The sequence below is a fragment of the Moschus berezovskii genome, chromosome 12, assembly GCF_049115385.1.
Source record: "Moschus berezovskii isolate FMDL1 chromosome 12, NW_MosBer_1.0, whole genome shotgun sequence".
NCBI classification, from domain to species: Eukaryota; Metazoa; Chordata; class Mammalia; order Artiodactyla; family Moschidae; genus Moschus; species Moschus berezovskii.
Window position 1 is genome coordinate 65,515,866 of NC_142471.1, and position 15,087 is coordinate 65,530,952.

Below are 15,087 nucleotides of genomic sequence, written 5' to 3' on the forward strand. Positions count from 1 at the left end.
GCTAAGTGAATGGCTGAGGGTCATACAACCCAAGCCACTAGACTTCAAATCCTGTCTCCTGTCTCTTCTTCAAACAGTCTCACCACTGTTTTATATAAACCAACCTCGCATGAATTTGTTTGGTTAGGAAACCTACCCTTTTTCCACTACTAGGACCTAAGGAGACATCATTAAGATTCCTTTGAACTTCTCAAAATAAGAAAGAAACAGAGCTCCCATTTCCAGCTTTTGGATGAGAGTTCCATGTATATACCTAATAAAATGTTTACATGGACCATCTCCAAGCTGATTGGGGGGGCTCACAAGAAAGAACTTTGATCACTCTGCCCCAGACTGTACCCTAGTATAAAATTTCCCAAACACCCATTCCACCCACAGGGGATTTCAGGAACAGCCAATGTCACTTTTCAACTGACAAATACTGATGACTCTTCTCTGGTCTCCTAGCCTTCATCTCCCCAAATCAGGCCAGTAATTAGCATATCCTCTGCTGTGGTAAGAGACTCCCCTTCTCAAGGCCCTAACAACCGGGTCCAGGTTACTGTAGCCAGTAGAAGGTCTATCCTATGAATCAAACCTCAATGAGTCTGTGATCTGGCAACAACCCTAGCAGACACCCATTTAAGACAGTCTCTGGCAAGAGCTTTAAAAAAAGATTTGGAAAAAGAAAACCAGTCAGAGAGATAACTGAATGGGCTACTAAATAAAACAAGGAGGATGAAACTTTGGCACACAGTATTTTCCCAAAGTGACTGAAAAAATGTTTCTGGTCTTACATGCCCTTCCAGAACCTCATCACTCCCTTATCAAGAAGGTTTATTTCTTCTTCTCTTAAATCCCTAAGGGTCTTGGTGACTGTCTGAATGAACCGATTATGGTTGAAGTAATGCCCTGTGACTTCTGAGGATAGGTAGAAAAGTTAATAGAACTTCTACCTGACTCGCTCTCTTGGGCATCTGACTTTAAAACCTTGAGAGGAAGTCCAAGGCTACACAGAGAGGTATTCTGGTTATCAGCGCCACAAAGATGATAGTTGACAACCGACATCAACTTTTTGATGATTCCAGTCACTGGCCTTTGAATTAGCCTAGCCTTCATGTTTTCCAGCTGAAACTAATGGAGCAAAGAAAAGCCATCCTATGGGAATTCCTGACCCATAGAATTCATGGTCATAATAAATGATCATTTTAAGTCACTAAGTTTTGGGATAATTTATTGCACAGCAAGACATAACCAGAACAGAAACATAAGCCTGAGGGGACCGCTGAGCATTTTGTATTTGCCAGAGCCAAAAGGTGGCTCCAGGCCCTACTCCTAATTCTATCTACCCCCTGCCAGATGCCTTCTGTATATATAGGCCATCTCTCTTCGAGGCTCCACTGCTTCTTTCTGCAATCACACTTGGCTCTCCTTTACCATGTCCATCAGACATGTTTTTAAAGATCTGAATTTCAATTGTGCCCAGAGTTTGAGACCTTTTCCTTAAGTTTCTTTAGCCTTGCCTGGACAAATCAGGAAGTGAATTTATCCTTTTATTTGAGTCTCTGAACATTCTGTGATGGTGAAGGAATATTCAGTGGGGAGAGTAATAAGTAGTGGGGAGAAAAAGGAGAATCTAACTCATTTGTCTTGGTTTTGACCTAGTTCTACTCAAAAAATTACATGAACACAGTTAGAACCTTCACTCACAGTGCCATGACACCACTGAATCATTTTACTTCCAGTGATAATCCTTTGATCAGGTTGCTAGACTCAAAGCTGGAAAAACCAAAAATATAGTGACTTGTTATGTTGAACACTATTGCAAAACAAAAACTTAGAATAGTACTTGGAACACAGTAAACACTCAGTAAATATCCATTGAATGAAAGAATGAACAAGTGAATAAATGAAAGAAATTTCCTCCCCTCTTTTTCAGTTCAGTTCAGTTCAGTTCAGTCGCTTAGTCGTATCCAACTCTTTGCGACCCCATGAACCACAGCACGCCAGGCCTCCCTGTCCATCACCAACTCCCGGAGCTCACTCAAACTCATGTCCATCGAGTCGGTGATGCCATCCAGCCATCTCATTCTCTGTCGTCCCCTTCTCCTCCTACCCCCAATCCCTCCTAGCATCAGACTCTTTTCCAGTGAGTCAACTCGTCGCATGAGGTGGCCAAAGTATTGGAGTCTAATAAATAATATTGGATTAGTATAACATGCTTAGAAAACTCTAGAGTTTAATAGGTTGACATTCTACTCTATTAGGTAATATGTTTTTCAGCTTGCTCAAAGTAAGTGTTAAACTTTGTACAGTTCCTCGAGGGCAAAGACCATGTCTCATTCCATTTTGTACCCTCAGCAGCTGGCACTATGCCTGCTACTTGTTAAAAGCTCAGTGAACAGTAGTTAAATATTAAAAACTAACTGAATGTCAAGCAGAGACTGACAGGTATTTCAAATCATTTAGTTCTCCTAGGTGTTGCCTAGTAGGACACAGTGACAGATAAGGGTGCTGGTCAACACACCTGATCCCCAGAGGGATGTAGAAATTCAGACGTCCTGAGGCCTCACAGCTTCTAAAGACTCAAAGGGTTATTTATAATCTGAGTGTGACATTAAGTGCTTTTCTATGATTGCTCCAAATAGTATTTTCTTACACAACTAATTTTATAATGAGCCATTTGTTTATTTACCCATTCATTTATTCATTCATCCCATAGATATATATTTTGGCCATGCCACAGCTTGCAGGATCTTAGTTCTTGGACCAGGGATTGAACCCAAACCCTTGGTTCTGAAAGCATGGATTCCTAACCACTGGACTACTAGGGAACTTCCCCCATTCACCCCATATTAGTGGGGGTCTACCTGTTTTGTTCTGTTTTTTGCAAAGATGTATTTAATCTGCCCAAGAGGAAGTTGAATGTTTAAAAGGTCTTCATTCCCTGGAAAGGGTTTCCCTTGTGGCTCAGCTGGTAAAGAATCCACCTGCAATGCGGGAGACCTGGTTTCGATCTCTGGGTTGGGAAGATCCCCTGGAGTAGGGAAAGGCTACCCACTCCAGTATTTTCGCCTGAGAATTCCATGGACTGTATAGTCCTTGAGGTCACAAAGAGTTGGACATGACTGAGCGACTTTAACCTTCACTTTTCCCTGGAAAGGTACCTGATTAGGAAACTAAAGAAAGATGAGATACCATTTTGTAGAGGCAGATGGAAATTGTAGACATAAGACCCTCACAATTCAGACTTAACTAATCTAGTGTATTTTAAAATGTGATCTGCATTGGGTAGAATCACTTGACAGATGACTATTAAAAGGCAGAGATGTCTGGGATCCATTCCAGACACACTAAGTCAAAACATCAGAAGTGAGAGTAGAAATTTTACAAGCAGCCTCTAGTGATTTTCATTTTACTAAAGTTTGAGAACTACTGACCACAGGTTTCTTGCTATTATGACCTACATGTGATTGCTTAATTTAATCTATGTCTATAAAAGTAAGATGTTACTTGGTTGATTCTAAGATGCCTAGGAGTACTGTACATGTGGCTCAGAATTGCCAATACCCTAGACCACAATTCCACTAAATGAATGTAATCATCCTCTCTTTAAACTTATCCAAAATAAACTCTTGCAAAAAGAAAGTAAATCTATCCTTCCCTTAAGAAACTCACAATTTAGAAGCAAACTATTACAAAGTATTTGTTATTAAATATAGAAGATTTTAAACCTGGATACGGCACATTCAAACCCTTTTCAATCTAAAAACAATAAATAACAATCATCAACTGTGAGAGGTAGCTCGTGGCCATGCAAGTCTAGACTGTACTATCCACAGTGCTACCATCCAGCTGGAACCCTGTGACCTTTCCTTGCCTTACTCCCAAACTTTCTCCTCTTCTTCCCCAGAGATTTTTACTCACTTTCTGAATTTTCCTAATCTGGTCAGAGAGTGTGTCTAACAGGCGAGTTTTCAGGAAGTCCATCACCTTGACCACCCGGCCATCAATGTAGCAACTGGAATAAAAATAAAATAAGAATCAGGTAAAATCTCAAGCAGGAGATTACAAATATATTTCTCTAGCCAGAGGTCTCTGTTGCCTGAGAAACAACAGCCCAGGGTTCACTGGAGCTTTTACATTCTAAAAAGTTTTGATCCTGCATACTTTTCAAACAAAAATAAACATCTTATCCTCTTTATTTTTACCTCCATTTGTGAGCTAATACTGTGATTTTTTCAGCCTTTGTCCATTGAAACTGCATTTATTGCTCTATAGGAACTGATAGAAATCCATAACACTAATTGGGTAATGAGGAAAAGCTTACTTTGTTGTCCCCATAGGGAAAGTAATTTAACATCCCTTCCATACCATCCTTACTCCCACTTTAAAATAATAAAGGTATGTGAGAGGTTTGCAAGACTACGCAAACATTTTGAAAGGTTTCCACATCTTTAAATAAGAGAACACCAACCACAAAAAATCAGATTTAGGGCAGTGAGTGAGTCGCAAAAATTTTATCTCCAGTTCACTTCCCTGGCAAAATACCTTGTAGTCAACCTCCTTCCACCTCTACAGTAAATGAATGGATATGAATAAACAAATAAGAAAGACAGACTAAAGTCCAGGTGCCTTATCCTAAAATAGCAACATTTGACACTCCTCAGTGTGGCAGTGTCCCTGGTTCTGCTGGATGGCTTAAGTGAAACATCAAGTTGTGCTGACGCTACACTGTTAACATTCAACCAAAACAAGTCCATCTGGCTTTGTGTGGACGCTTACTCTGAAGACTAAGCCCAGGGTTAAGTGACCTTCATTATCTTCAGTTCAGTTCAGTTCAGTCGCTCAGTCGTGTCCGACTCTCCGCGACCCCATGAATCACAGCACGCCAGGCCTCCCTGTCCATCACCAACTCCCGGAGTTCACTCAAACTCATGTCCACAGAGTCGGTGATGCCATCCAGCCATCTCATTCTCCGTCGTCCCCTTCTCCTCCCGCCCTCAACCTTTCCCAGCATCAGAGTCTTTTCCAGTGAGTCAACTCGTCGCATGAGGTGGCCAAAGTATTGCAGTTTCAGCTTTAGCATCAGTCCCTCCAATGAACATCCAGGATTGATCTCCTCTAGAATGGACTGGTTGGATCTCCTTGCAGTATAAGGGACTCTCAAGAGTCTTCTCCAACACCACAGTTCAAAAGCATCGATTCTTCGGCAGTCAGCCTTCTTCACAGTCCAACTCTCACATCCATACATGACCACGGGAAAAACCATTGCCTTGACTAGACGGACCTTGGTTGGCAAAGTAATGTCTCTGCTTTTTAATATACTATCAAGGTTGGTCATAACTTTCCTTCCAAGGAGTAAGCATCTTTTAATTTCATGGCTGCAATCAGCATCTGCAGTGATTTTGGAGCCCAAAAAAACAAAGTCTGACACTATTTCCACTGTTTTTCCATCTATTTCCCATGAAGTGATGGGACCAGATGCCATGATCTTTGTTTTCTGAATGTTGAGCTTCAAGCCAACCTTTTCACTCTCCTCTTTCACTTTCATCAAGAGGCTTTTGAGTTCCTCTTCACTTTCCGCCATAAGGGTAGTGTCATCTGCATATCTGAGGTTATTGATATTTCTCCCAGCAATCTTGATTCCAGCTTGTGCTTCTTCCAGCCCAGCGTTCCTCATGATGTACTCTGCATATAAGTTAAATAAGCAAGGTGACAATATACAACCTTGACGTACACCTTTTCCTATTTGGAACCAGTCTGTTGTTCCATGTCCAGTTCTAACAGTTGCTTCCTGACCTGCATACAGGTTTCTCAAGAGGCAGGTCAGGTGGTCTGGGATTCCCATCTCTTTCAGAATGTTCCACAGTTTATTGTGATCGACACAGTCAAAGGCTTTGGCATAGTCAATGAAGCAGAAATAGATGTTTTTCTGAAACTCTCTTGCTTTCTCCATGATCCAGCGGATGTTGGCAATTTGATCTCTGGTGCCTCTGCCTTTTCTAAAACCTGCTTGAACATCTGGGAGTTCACGGTTTACATACTGCTGAAGCCTGGCTTGGAGAATTTTGAGCATGACTTTACTAGCGTGTGAGATGAGTGCAATTGTGCGGTAGTTTGAGCATTCTTTGGCATTGCCTTTCTTTGGGATTGGAATGAAGACTGACCTCTTCCAGTCCTGTGGCCACTGCTGAGTTTTCCAAATCTGCTGGCATATTGAGTGCAGCACTTTCACAGCATCATCTTTCAAGACTTGAAATAGCTCAATTGGAATTCCATCACCTCCACTAGCTTTGTTCGTAGTGATGCTTTCTAAGGCCCACTTGACTTCACATTCCAAGATGTTTGGCTCTAGGTCAGTGATCACGTTATCGTGACTATCTTGGTCGTGAAGACCTTTTTTGTACAGTTCTTCTGTGTATTCCTGCCACCTCTTCTTAATATCTTCTGCTTCTGTTAGGTCCATACCATTTCTGTCCTTTATCGAGCCCATCTTTGCATGAAATGTTCCCTTGGAATCTCTAATTTTCTTGAAGAGGTCTCTTGTTTTTCCTATTTTGTTGTTTTCCTCTATTTCTTTGCATTGATCACTGAGGAAGTCTTTCTTATCTCTCCTTGCTATTCTTTGGAACTCTGCATTCAGATGCTTATATCTTTCCTTTTCTCCTTTGCTTTTCGCCTCTCTTCTTTTCACAGCTATTTGTAAGGCCTCCTCAGACAGCCATTTCGCTCTTTTGCATTTCTTTTCCATGGGGATGGTCTTGGTCCCTGTTTCCTGTACAATGTCACGAACCTCCGTCCAGAGTTCATCAGGCACTCTATCAATCAGATCTAGTCCCTTAAATCTATTTCTCACTTCCACTGTATAATCATAAGGGATTTGATTGAGGTCATATCTGAATGGTCTAGTGGTTTTCCCTACTTTCTTCAATTTAAGTCTGAACTTCGCAATAAGGAGTTCATTATCTTAAACCTCCCAATACTCATCTTTGCAAAATTCCAAATTAAATCAATTTAATTTAAGTCAAAACTTATGACTCCTGGGTGCCTTTTCCAATCTACTTAGGTCTCCTTGGTTGATGAATAATGATAGACTATGTCATTTTTAGTTAAGTCACCAACCTCTCAGTACATGTTATAGAACCATGTGAAAATCCTTTGTAATGTTAAATTGCCATCTAATATGTGATGTAGTGGAATGGTTAAAATTCCTTGTAATCACACTTTGAACCAGGTGCTCTGGTTGCAGTGTGGGTGGTAGCTGAGTGCCTCCCATTCAGCCTTCCCCTTGGCCTCCCTCACCACGTCACACATTTCCACAGACTCTAATGTTTAAATCATTGGTATATTGGAAAGAGTTCAAGGTTTGGAGACAGAGATATCTGAATTCAAATTCCATATCAGGTATTTACTATCTATCTGATCTTGGACAACATGCCTGGCCTTTATGGGCCTCGGTTTTCTTATTCTTAAAAGAGTGGTAACCTATCTGCCTCCCACGATTATTTTAAGATTAAGCAGATAAACCTAAAGTTTCTGGCATACAGTAAGCATTCAACAACTTTTAGTTCTTTTCTGATTTCTCTAATTTTCAGCTTACAAAGATGGGGTCATAAACAATAGGAGATTGACTAAATTACATGTGTATAGAATTCTAAAAGTGAGATTGTTGTGCCAAAGGGTACATGCTTTTGAAAATTTGGGTGGTTACTTATATTAGGGAATAAAACAAACCAATGACAGGACCTTTCACCTCATTCCTGGTACTAGATGCTAGACTCAGATCCAATAAACATTTACTATGTGTAACACACAGAGCTGGTAATGTCCATATCCATCACCTCACAACCTCTATTAGTACTCCACTGTCAGCACCTCCAATTGTTTTTAAGTTGTGATTTAGACAGCATACTACCTGAAAGCTAGGCATATGAAAACACTGCAGTGTTCAAATAAAAAATAATCCATGCAATGTTAATATAACACATAATGAAGGACATAAATATTTGTATTATATTACATAATGACTATGTGTATGTTAAAAATGTACTGTAATAGTGTTCTTTTATGTTTTGATCAAATACATTATAGTTTCCTCTTTTTTCTTTGTTAGCTCCAAGTAACTATTTTAAACATCAGAAATATAAATTTTGCTGGCAACACATATAGTTTAATGCTCCTTGAGATAAAAGTGCCAGATGTACTCTTTCAATATGTAGGATTCGCTGTGAACATGCATCCTATCCCACATAGTCCATGACCCAGGGTTGAGGGGCCTCACTCTTCCCCTCCTTCCTCTGGTCACTTCTCTCAAGTACACAAAACTTGGAGTTTGAAAGCCTTGGTTCAAGCTCAGCTTTGCCACATACTACCTATATGATACTAGGCTTCCCCTTCTTTAAAACTGGTTTAAAAAGAACCCAAACATATATTTTCACAGGGTTACTGTACCCTATGAATAAAAATCAGGAGAAATGCTGAGAACAGAACATGGCACACAGAAGGTATTCAATAACCAAATCTGTCCTCCAGGTTATTTAAATATCCAAGGTGGTAGCAACCCAAACTAAAAAGCCATGGGATGGGGTGAGCAGGGAAACACCTATCTGGAGAGACACTGTTCATCCACTGTAGGATCTGGAATGAGGGTATTATGGAGGAGCAAAAACAAACTCTGGATTTCCAGTAGGTGGGAGGCAGGGGGAGAGAAAGAGAGGGATGGGGAGAGAGAGAATGAAATGGGAGGGCTGTGATTATGCTGCCAAAGTTTGGAGTCTGAAAAGATCTTAGTGGTCATGTGGTCTAAAGTAGGTAAGCCAGTGACAACATCCCTGAGAGTGATTATCTGGGACAGGGAATCGACTCTCCTACCCTACTGGTACGGATCCACTGTAGCACAGCTCGAACCCAGGAAAGGTTCTTCTACCATGGGTCTAAAATTGGCTTCCTCTTACTGTTCACTCAACAGCTGTTTTCTTGGACCCAGGAATAGTCCAGCTCCTCCTTCATGTGACATGTTGGGGAGGAATTCCAGTAAAAACTTTAGCTGAAGCTTTTTAGAGCCTATTCTTGGCCCCAGTCTTAACCTAACAAGCTGGAATCAATCATTCTCAGTTGGTCTCAGGCTATCCTGAGGGCTATGAATTAGACGAGAGCCTAGAGAACCCTAGGCAGGAAACCAGTGTGACAAGGTTATCTTATCTCAACAGTACAGGCAAGAAGGAATCTGAGTCTAAGTAAGGGAGGTCACAGAAAAAGTAAAAGTGAGAGCCTGTGAAGAAAGAACTAACAAAATAAAGCTGTAGAGTGTAGGAGAGGTGGGAAGGGAGTCAGTGATGATCATGAGCTTATGAAGGAGAATGTCTTAGAGGACACTGGTGCCAAGGACATGTGGGCTAGTCAGACTAGGTTTTAGGTTTGTCAAAGGAGAGAAATTATTCTGCCTGAGATATCAAAGACACAGAGAATATCAAGAGAAAACAGGTCCTTGGAGATGTGAGAAGTCAGCATAGAGAAAAGTTGAGATAGAAAATGTTGACCTTGCTGTTTTCTTTTCTTCAGTTTGTAAATAATAAATGAAGTCATGGCCATAGATGAGCTCTCTCAGGGAATCAGAGAAGTTAACAGAGATGGGAGATCCTCTAAAAGCTTCTCAGTTGTGGCCCTGAACATTGCCTCTGTCTTTGGCCTGAATAAGAGTCCCTTCCCCAGCCTGACCATCGCAGTGTCTTTTTAATAATTGCAGTCTGAGTCAGATTCACATCTGGATGCCAAAGGAATCCCATATTACTGTGAAGTTTCACCAACTTTCATTTGCAAACATCAGTTCAGTTCATTTCAGTCGCTCAGTCGTGTCTGACTCTTTGCGACCCCATGAATCACAGCACGCCAGGCCTCCCTGTCCATCACCAACTCCTGGAGTTCACTCAAACTCATGTCCATCGAGTTGGTGATGCCATCCAGCCATCTCATTCTCTGTCGACCATCGTCCCTTCCTCTGCCAGCCTCCAGATCAGAGACTCCTGCCAAGTACACACCTGGGAAGGTAGCAAAGATGACAGAGTACACAAAGTAAATGGAACTACTTACCAATTCATTCCCCAACTCTCTTGCTCTCTTTTGTTCTAAATTTTATTTTTAGTTTAATGCTTTTCATCTTATTTAAAAGTCTGCCCTTTATCTGTTTATTATAAAAGAAACAAGTGCTCATTATAGACAGAATAGGAAATGCACATAAAATTAAAATATGAAAATGAAAAATCACTGGTAAGTCCAACACCTAGACTTAACATTTTGACTTGTTACACTTTCAGACTTTCCATAGTAAATATACATAAAATTTCCGATAATTAGTTATTTTAAAAACTTACTCCAGATCCTATTCCACTAGCATATAAACATAAAATTGTCCCAGCTGATTCTCAAGAAGCCGGTATCAGAGAGATTCAAACAAATATTAGAGACTCCAGATGAAATCATCTTTCTCTTATTTCCATTCCATTCTGGCCAGATAGGGATCCTCTGCCAGGAGCAGGTCTCATCTCCTTTCTTCTTTGCTTATTAACCCTGAGTCCCCTTCCCCCTTCTCTAGGCCCCTAGATTTAGTCTTCAGGATTGTACTCCAATTAGCCACTTATGCCCATTAGCCTCTTAAAACATTTAATGAGGAGAGCTTGTTGGCTCCAGGGACAGCTGGTTTTGTTTACCTGGCTCTTTACTTTAAAAGGAAAAACCTTTGCCCCTTATTATCTGACCTCTTCTTTTATTTCAGGTAATTGCATTAGTGCTGGTTTTCCAAAGCTCAGGAATTTCCGGACCTATTTTGCTGCCTGCTGCTTTCAGGGAGGAGGGGCTGTCTACTCAGAGTTCTAACACCCTGCCTTCTGCCTGGGCAGGTAATGCTATAAAACTGGGACCTTCCCACTGGATCGGAGAGAAGTTTGGATAATCATTAGAACAACCCTATTGACCTATAAAAGCTATTCTGACACCTTGAAGTCAAACACTGGAGAGGCTTATGCTAGTCTCTGCAAGCTTTATAAATTGTTATCTTCCCCTCCTCCAAGGGCCTCCCTCTGAGTTCCTACTGAGCACATTCTCATATTTACCTTTGGTTTGCTTTCTGAGGCTGCACTATTCTTGATCTTCTTTGCTATGGGTCAACGTTATTATCTTGTGTTCAGAACTCCTTGAGAAGTAAAGCTTGGATGAAATAAATGCTGTTAGGGAAAAAAAGGTCCTATGAAACGTAGGTGTCTTTTGGCTTTCTTCAATCAATTCTTATATTATCTATAAAGGAGTCACCCAACTGACTAAAGGGTTGTGGTACAGGAATTTCAGAATTTGGTAAAATGTTATCATTGAAAATTTATACAAGTAACAGTCAAGGTGGTAGGCAATCCATCAGGCACATAATGGGTACTCAAAAGATATATTTAATGAAAGCATGGGTGTTTGTATAATCTAACCCACAATTCACCAAAAGAGTGGGCCTGAGTCTTGAGTACAGTCACAAGGGCCTAATTTTCTTGAACTTTTCTCCTAATTCCTTGCACACTTTGGGTGCTGAGCTTCGAGCCCTAATCATGCTCCCCAGTGAACACAATGCATGTGGAGAGACGCTTTGTCTTGGCAGGGACTCAAACAGCTGGCCCTTGATCCTAGCAGCGCTAAAAAGAGCTCCAGGGGAGCAGGGAAGGAGAGGGATAGGAAAGCCACCTGCAGAGTGCTCTGAGGGGGGCAACTCTGAGAATTTTCAGAGTAGTAGCACGTGATGTCACCAAAAGTGTGAGCAGGAGTGTATCTGTGTGTTTTGAGTCTGAAATGGAAACAATTTGTGGGACCCTCTTTAAGAAAAGGAAATCAGAAGTCCAAAACACAAAATTAGGTACAAAAGTAAATATTTATTTAGAATGACAAAATAAATCACAACAAATTCCCAGAAACTTCTTTTAAATCCCTCTTTTTCTGAGCGATCTTTACACAATTTACCAGAAATGGTTTACAGAGCAATGCTTCCCCCTCACCACCTAGAACATCCTACAATTCTGAGCAACTCCCAGCATTCCTAGGAATCAATGCAAGTGAAGGGCTTGAAGCTTAAGTCATTAGCTTCCTGGTCAGTTTAACTGTGGGTCATCAATAATAGGAATGGCAGGATCTAAGTTACTAGAATCTAAGTATTTATTTTTATTCAGTGTTTGTAAACTGGGAGCTTATACAGTTACCACAATCTTTCCCTGACCTCTTTTCATATAATTGCCATTGTAACTGAATAGCACAACTAACTTGACTATAATTAGTGCATTCTCAGTTCTCAGTTCAGTCGCTCAGTCGTGTCCGACTCTTTGCGACCCCATGAATCACAGCGCGCCAGGCCTCCCTGTCCATCACCAACTCCTGGAGTTCACTCAAACTCATGTCCATCAAGTTGGTGATGCCATCCAGCCACCTCATTCTCTGTTGTCCCCTTCTCCTCCCGCCCCCAATCCCTCCCAGCATCAGAGTCTTTTCCAGTGAGTCAACTCGTCGCATGAAAGTATTGGAGTTTCAGCTTTAGCATCAGTCCTTCCAATGAACACCCAGGATTGATCTCCTTTAGAATAGACTGGTTGGATCTTCTTGTAGTCCAAGGGACTCTCAAGAGTCTTCTCCAGCACCACAGTTCAAAAGCATCAATTCTTCTGTGCTCAGCTTTCTTCACAGTCCAACTCTCACATCCATACATGACCACGGGAAAAACCATAGCCTTGACTAGATGGACCTTTGTTGGCAAAGTAATGTCTCTGCTTTTTAATATGCTATCTAGGTTGGTCATAACTTTCCTTCCAACGAGTAAGCGTCTTTTAATTTCATGGCTGCAATCAGCATCTGCAGTGATTTTGGAGCCCCCCAAAATAAAGTCTGACACTGTTTCCACTGTTTCCCCATCTATTTCCCATGAAGTGATGGGCCCAGATGCCATGATCTTTGTTTTCTGAATGTTGAGCTTCAAGCCAACCTTTTCATTCTCCTCTTTCACTTTCATCAAGAGGCTTTTTAGTTCCTCTTCACTTTCTACCATAAGGGTGGTGTCATCTGCATATCTGAGGTTATTGATATTTCTCCCGGAAATCTTGATTCCAGCTTGTGCTTCTTCCAGCCCAGCGTTCCTCATGATGTACTCTGCATAGAAGTTAAATAAGCAAGGTGACAATATACAGCCTTGACGTACTCCTTTTCCTATTTGGAACCAGTCTGTTGTTCCATGTACAGTTCTGACTGTAGCTTCCTCACCTGCATACTGCGTTACTAACTAGGAAAACATAGACCGGAGAATGAGGAAGGGAGGACCCATATATGTATTAAGTTCCTTTTTTTTGCTAGCTGTTTTACATATGGTGTCTCATTTAACCTCCTGAACACTCACTGTTTTGCAGATTATAACCTTGGCTCAAAGAGATATAGTAGGGACTTCTCTGGTGGTACAGTGGATAAGAATCTGCCTGCCAATGAAGGGGATGTGAGTTTGATCCCTGGTCCAGGAAGATTCCGCATGCCTTGGAACAACTAAGCTTGTGTGCCACAGCTATTGAAGTCTTTGTGCCCCAGAGCAAAAGAAGCCACCTAAATGAAAAGCCCATGCACCACAATCAAAAGTGGCCCCCACTCACCCATAACTAGAGAAAGCCCCAGCAGAGCAATGAAGATTGCTCTTTTGTGCAACAAAAACAGAAAAGAAACATAGTAACTAGGAAACCAGAGACCAAGTAGGTACTAGGCAACAGATACCAAAAACTTCCCTCTCTACTCCGCTCTGCCAAGTGTGAGGGCTATGAAGACTACTGTGCTTACTTCATCTATCTGAAATCAAGTTGCTGCTTTTCAACTTCCTTTAGTCTTGCCTATTTCAACTATCCTGAACACCTAAACAATACTGAGCTAAACTCAAATTTCTCAAGAAAATGAAACAATTACAACAAATAAAAGCACAAGCAAAACAATAACAAAAGTGAAAACTTGGGGAGATAAGTAAAGGAATGGAGATGATATAACTTTACTTTTTTTCTTGCAAAAGTGTTTTTCAAAGTATTTTTTATCAGTAATTGTTATATGAAGAAACGGGGCTCTCTTGTCAAAAATAAGTTTAAGAAATGCTGGGTTAAAACCAAGTTAAGTAGTATTTCCTGTTCCAGCCAACATGGAATAGATTAGAATTACCCTCTAAGATCATGGCATGTGGTCCCATCACTTCATGGGAAATAGATGGGGAAATAGTCTCAGACTTTATTTTTTTGGGCTCCAAAATCACTGCAGATGCTGATTGCAGCCATGAAATTAAAAGACGCTTACTCCTTGGGAGGAAAGTTATGACCAACCTGATAGCATATTAAAAAGCAGAGACATTACTTTGCCAACAAAGGTCTGTCTAGTCAAGGCTATGATTTTTCCAGTGGCCATGTATGGATGTGAGAGTTGGACTATAAAGAAAGCTGAGCACCAAAGAATTTTTGCTTTTGAACTGTGGCGCTGGAGAATACTCTTGAGAGTCCCTTGGACTGCAAGGAGATCCAGCCAGTCCATCCTAAAGGAGATCAATCCTGGGTGTTCATTGGAAAGACTGATGCTAAAGCTGAAACTCCAATACTTTGGCCACCTCATGCAAAGAAAAGACCCTGATTCTGGGAAGGATTGGGGGCAGGAGGAGAAGGGGATGACAGAGGATGGGATGGCTGGATGGCATCACCGACTCTATGGACATGAGTTTGGTGTTGGACAGGGAGACCTGGTGTGCTGTGATTCATGGGGTCACAAAGAGTTGGACATGACTGAGCGACTAAACTGAACTGAACTGACCCTCCAGTCACAGACAACTCAAAATTGAACACAAAATACATAACAACTCTTTGATCAGACAGCAGCCAACTCAAGCTGTGATCCTTGAGAAAGGCAAGGCACCTGAGGTGAGCCCCACATTTATCTGGGCTTGCTCCTCTGGAGAGGGTGGAGATAATTTATTGACCACCCAAATTTTGTGCTCCACTTCCACAGTGCAGAGCTGTGTACAAGAAGCAGCAGCCTAGCCAGAACCTATTATACCTCTGCCTAGATCACAAAAGGGGTGCC

At 41.3% G+C, this 15,087-nt stretch overlaps 1 protein-coding gene across 1 annotated transcript in view; it reads right to left on the minus strand.

Annotated features, from left to right (window-relative positions):
* HPSE2 (heparanase 2 (inactive)) overlaps positions 1 to 15,087 on the minus strand; it is a 714,911-nt gene that overhangs the window by 171,865 nt on the left and 527,959 nt on the right. Inside the window, exon 7 of the mRNA XM_055424904.2 lies at positions 3,907 to 4,000. Within this exon, the coding sequence (XP_055280879.1) occupies positions 3,907 to 4,000 (94 nt within the window). The remainder of the gene's footprint in view (positions 1 to 3,906; positions 4,001 to 15,087) is intronic.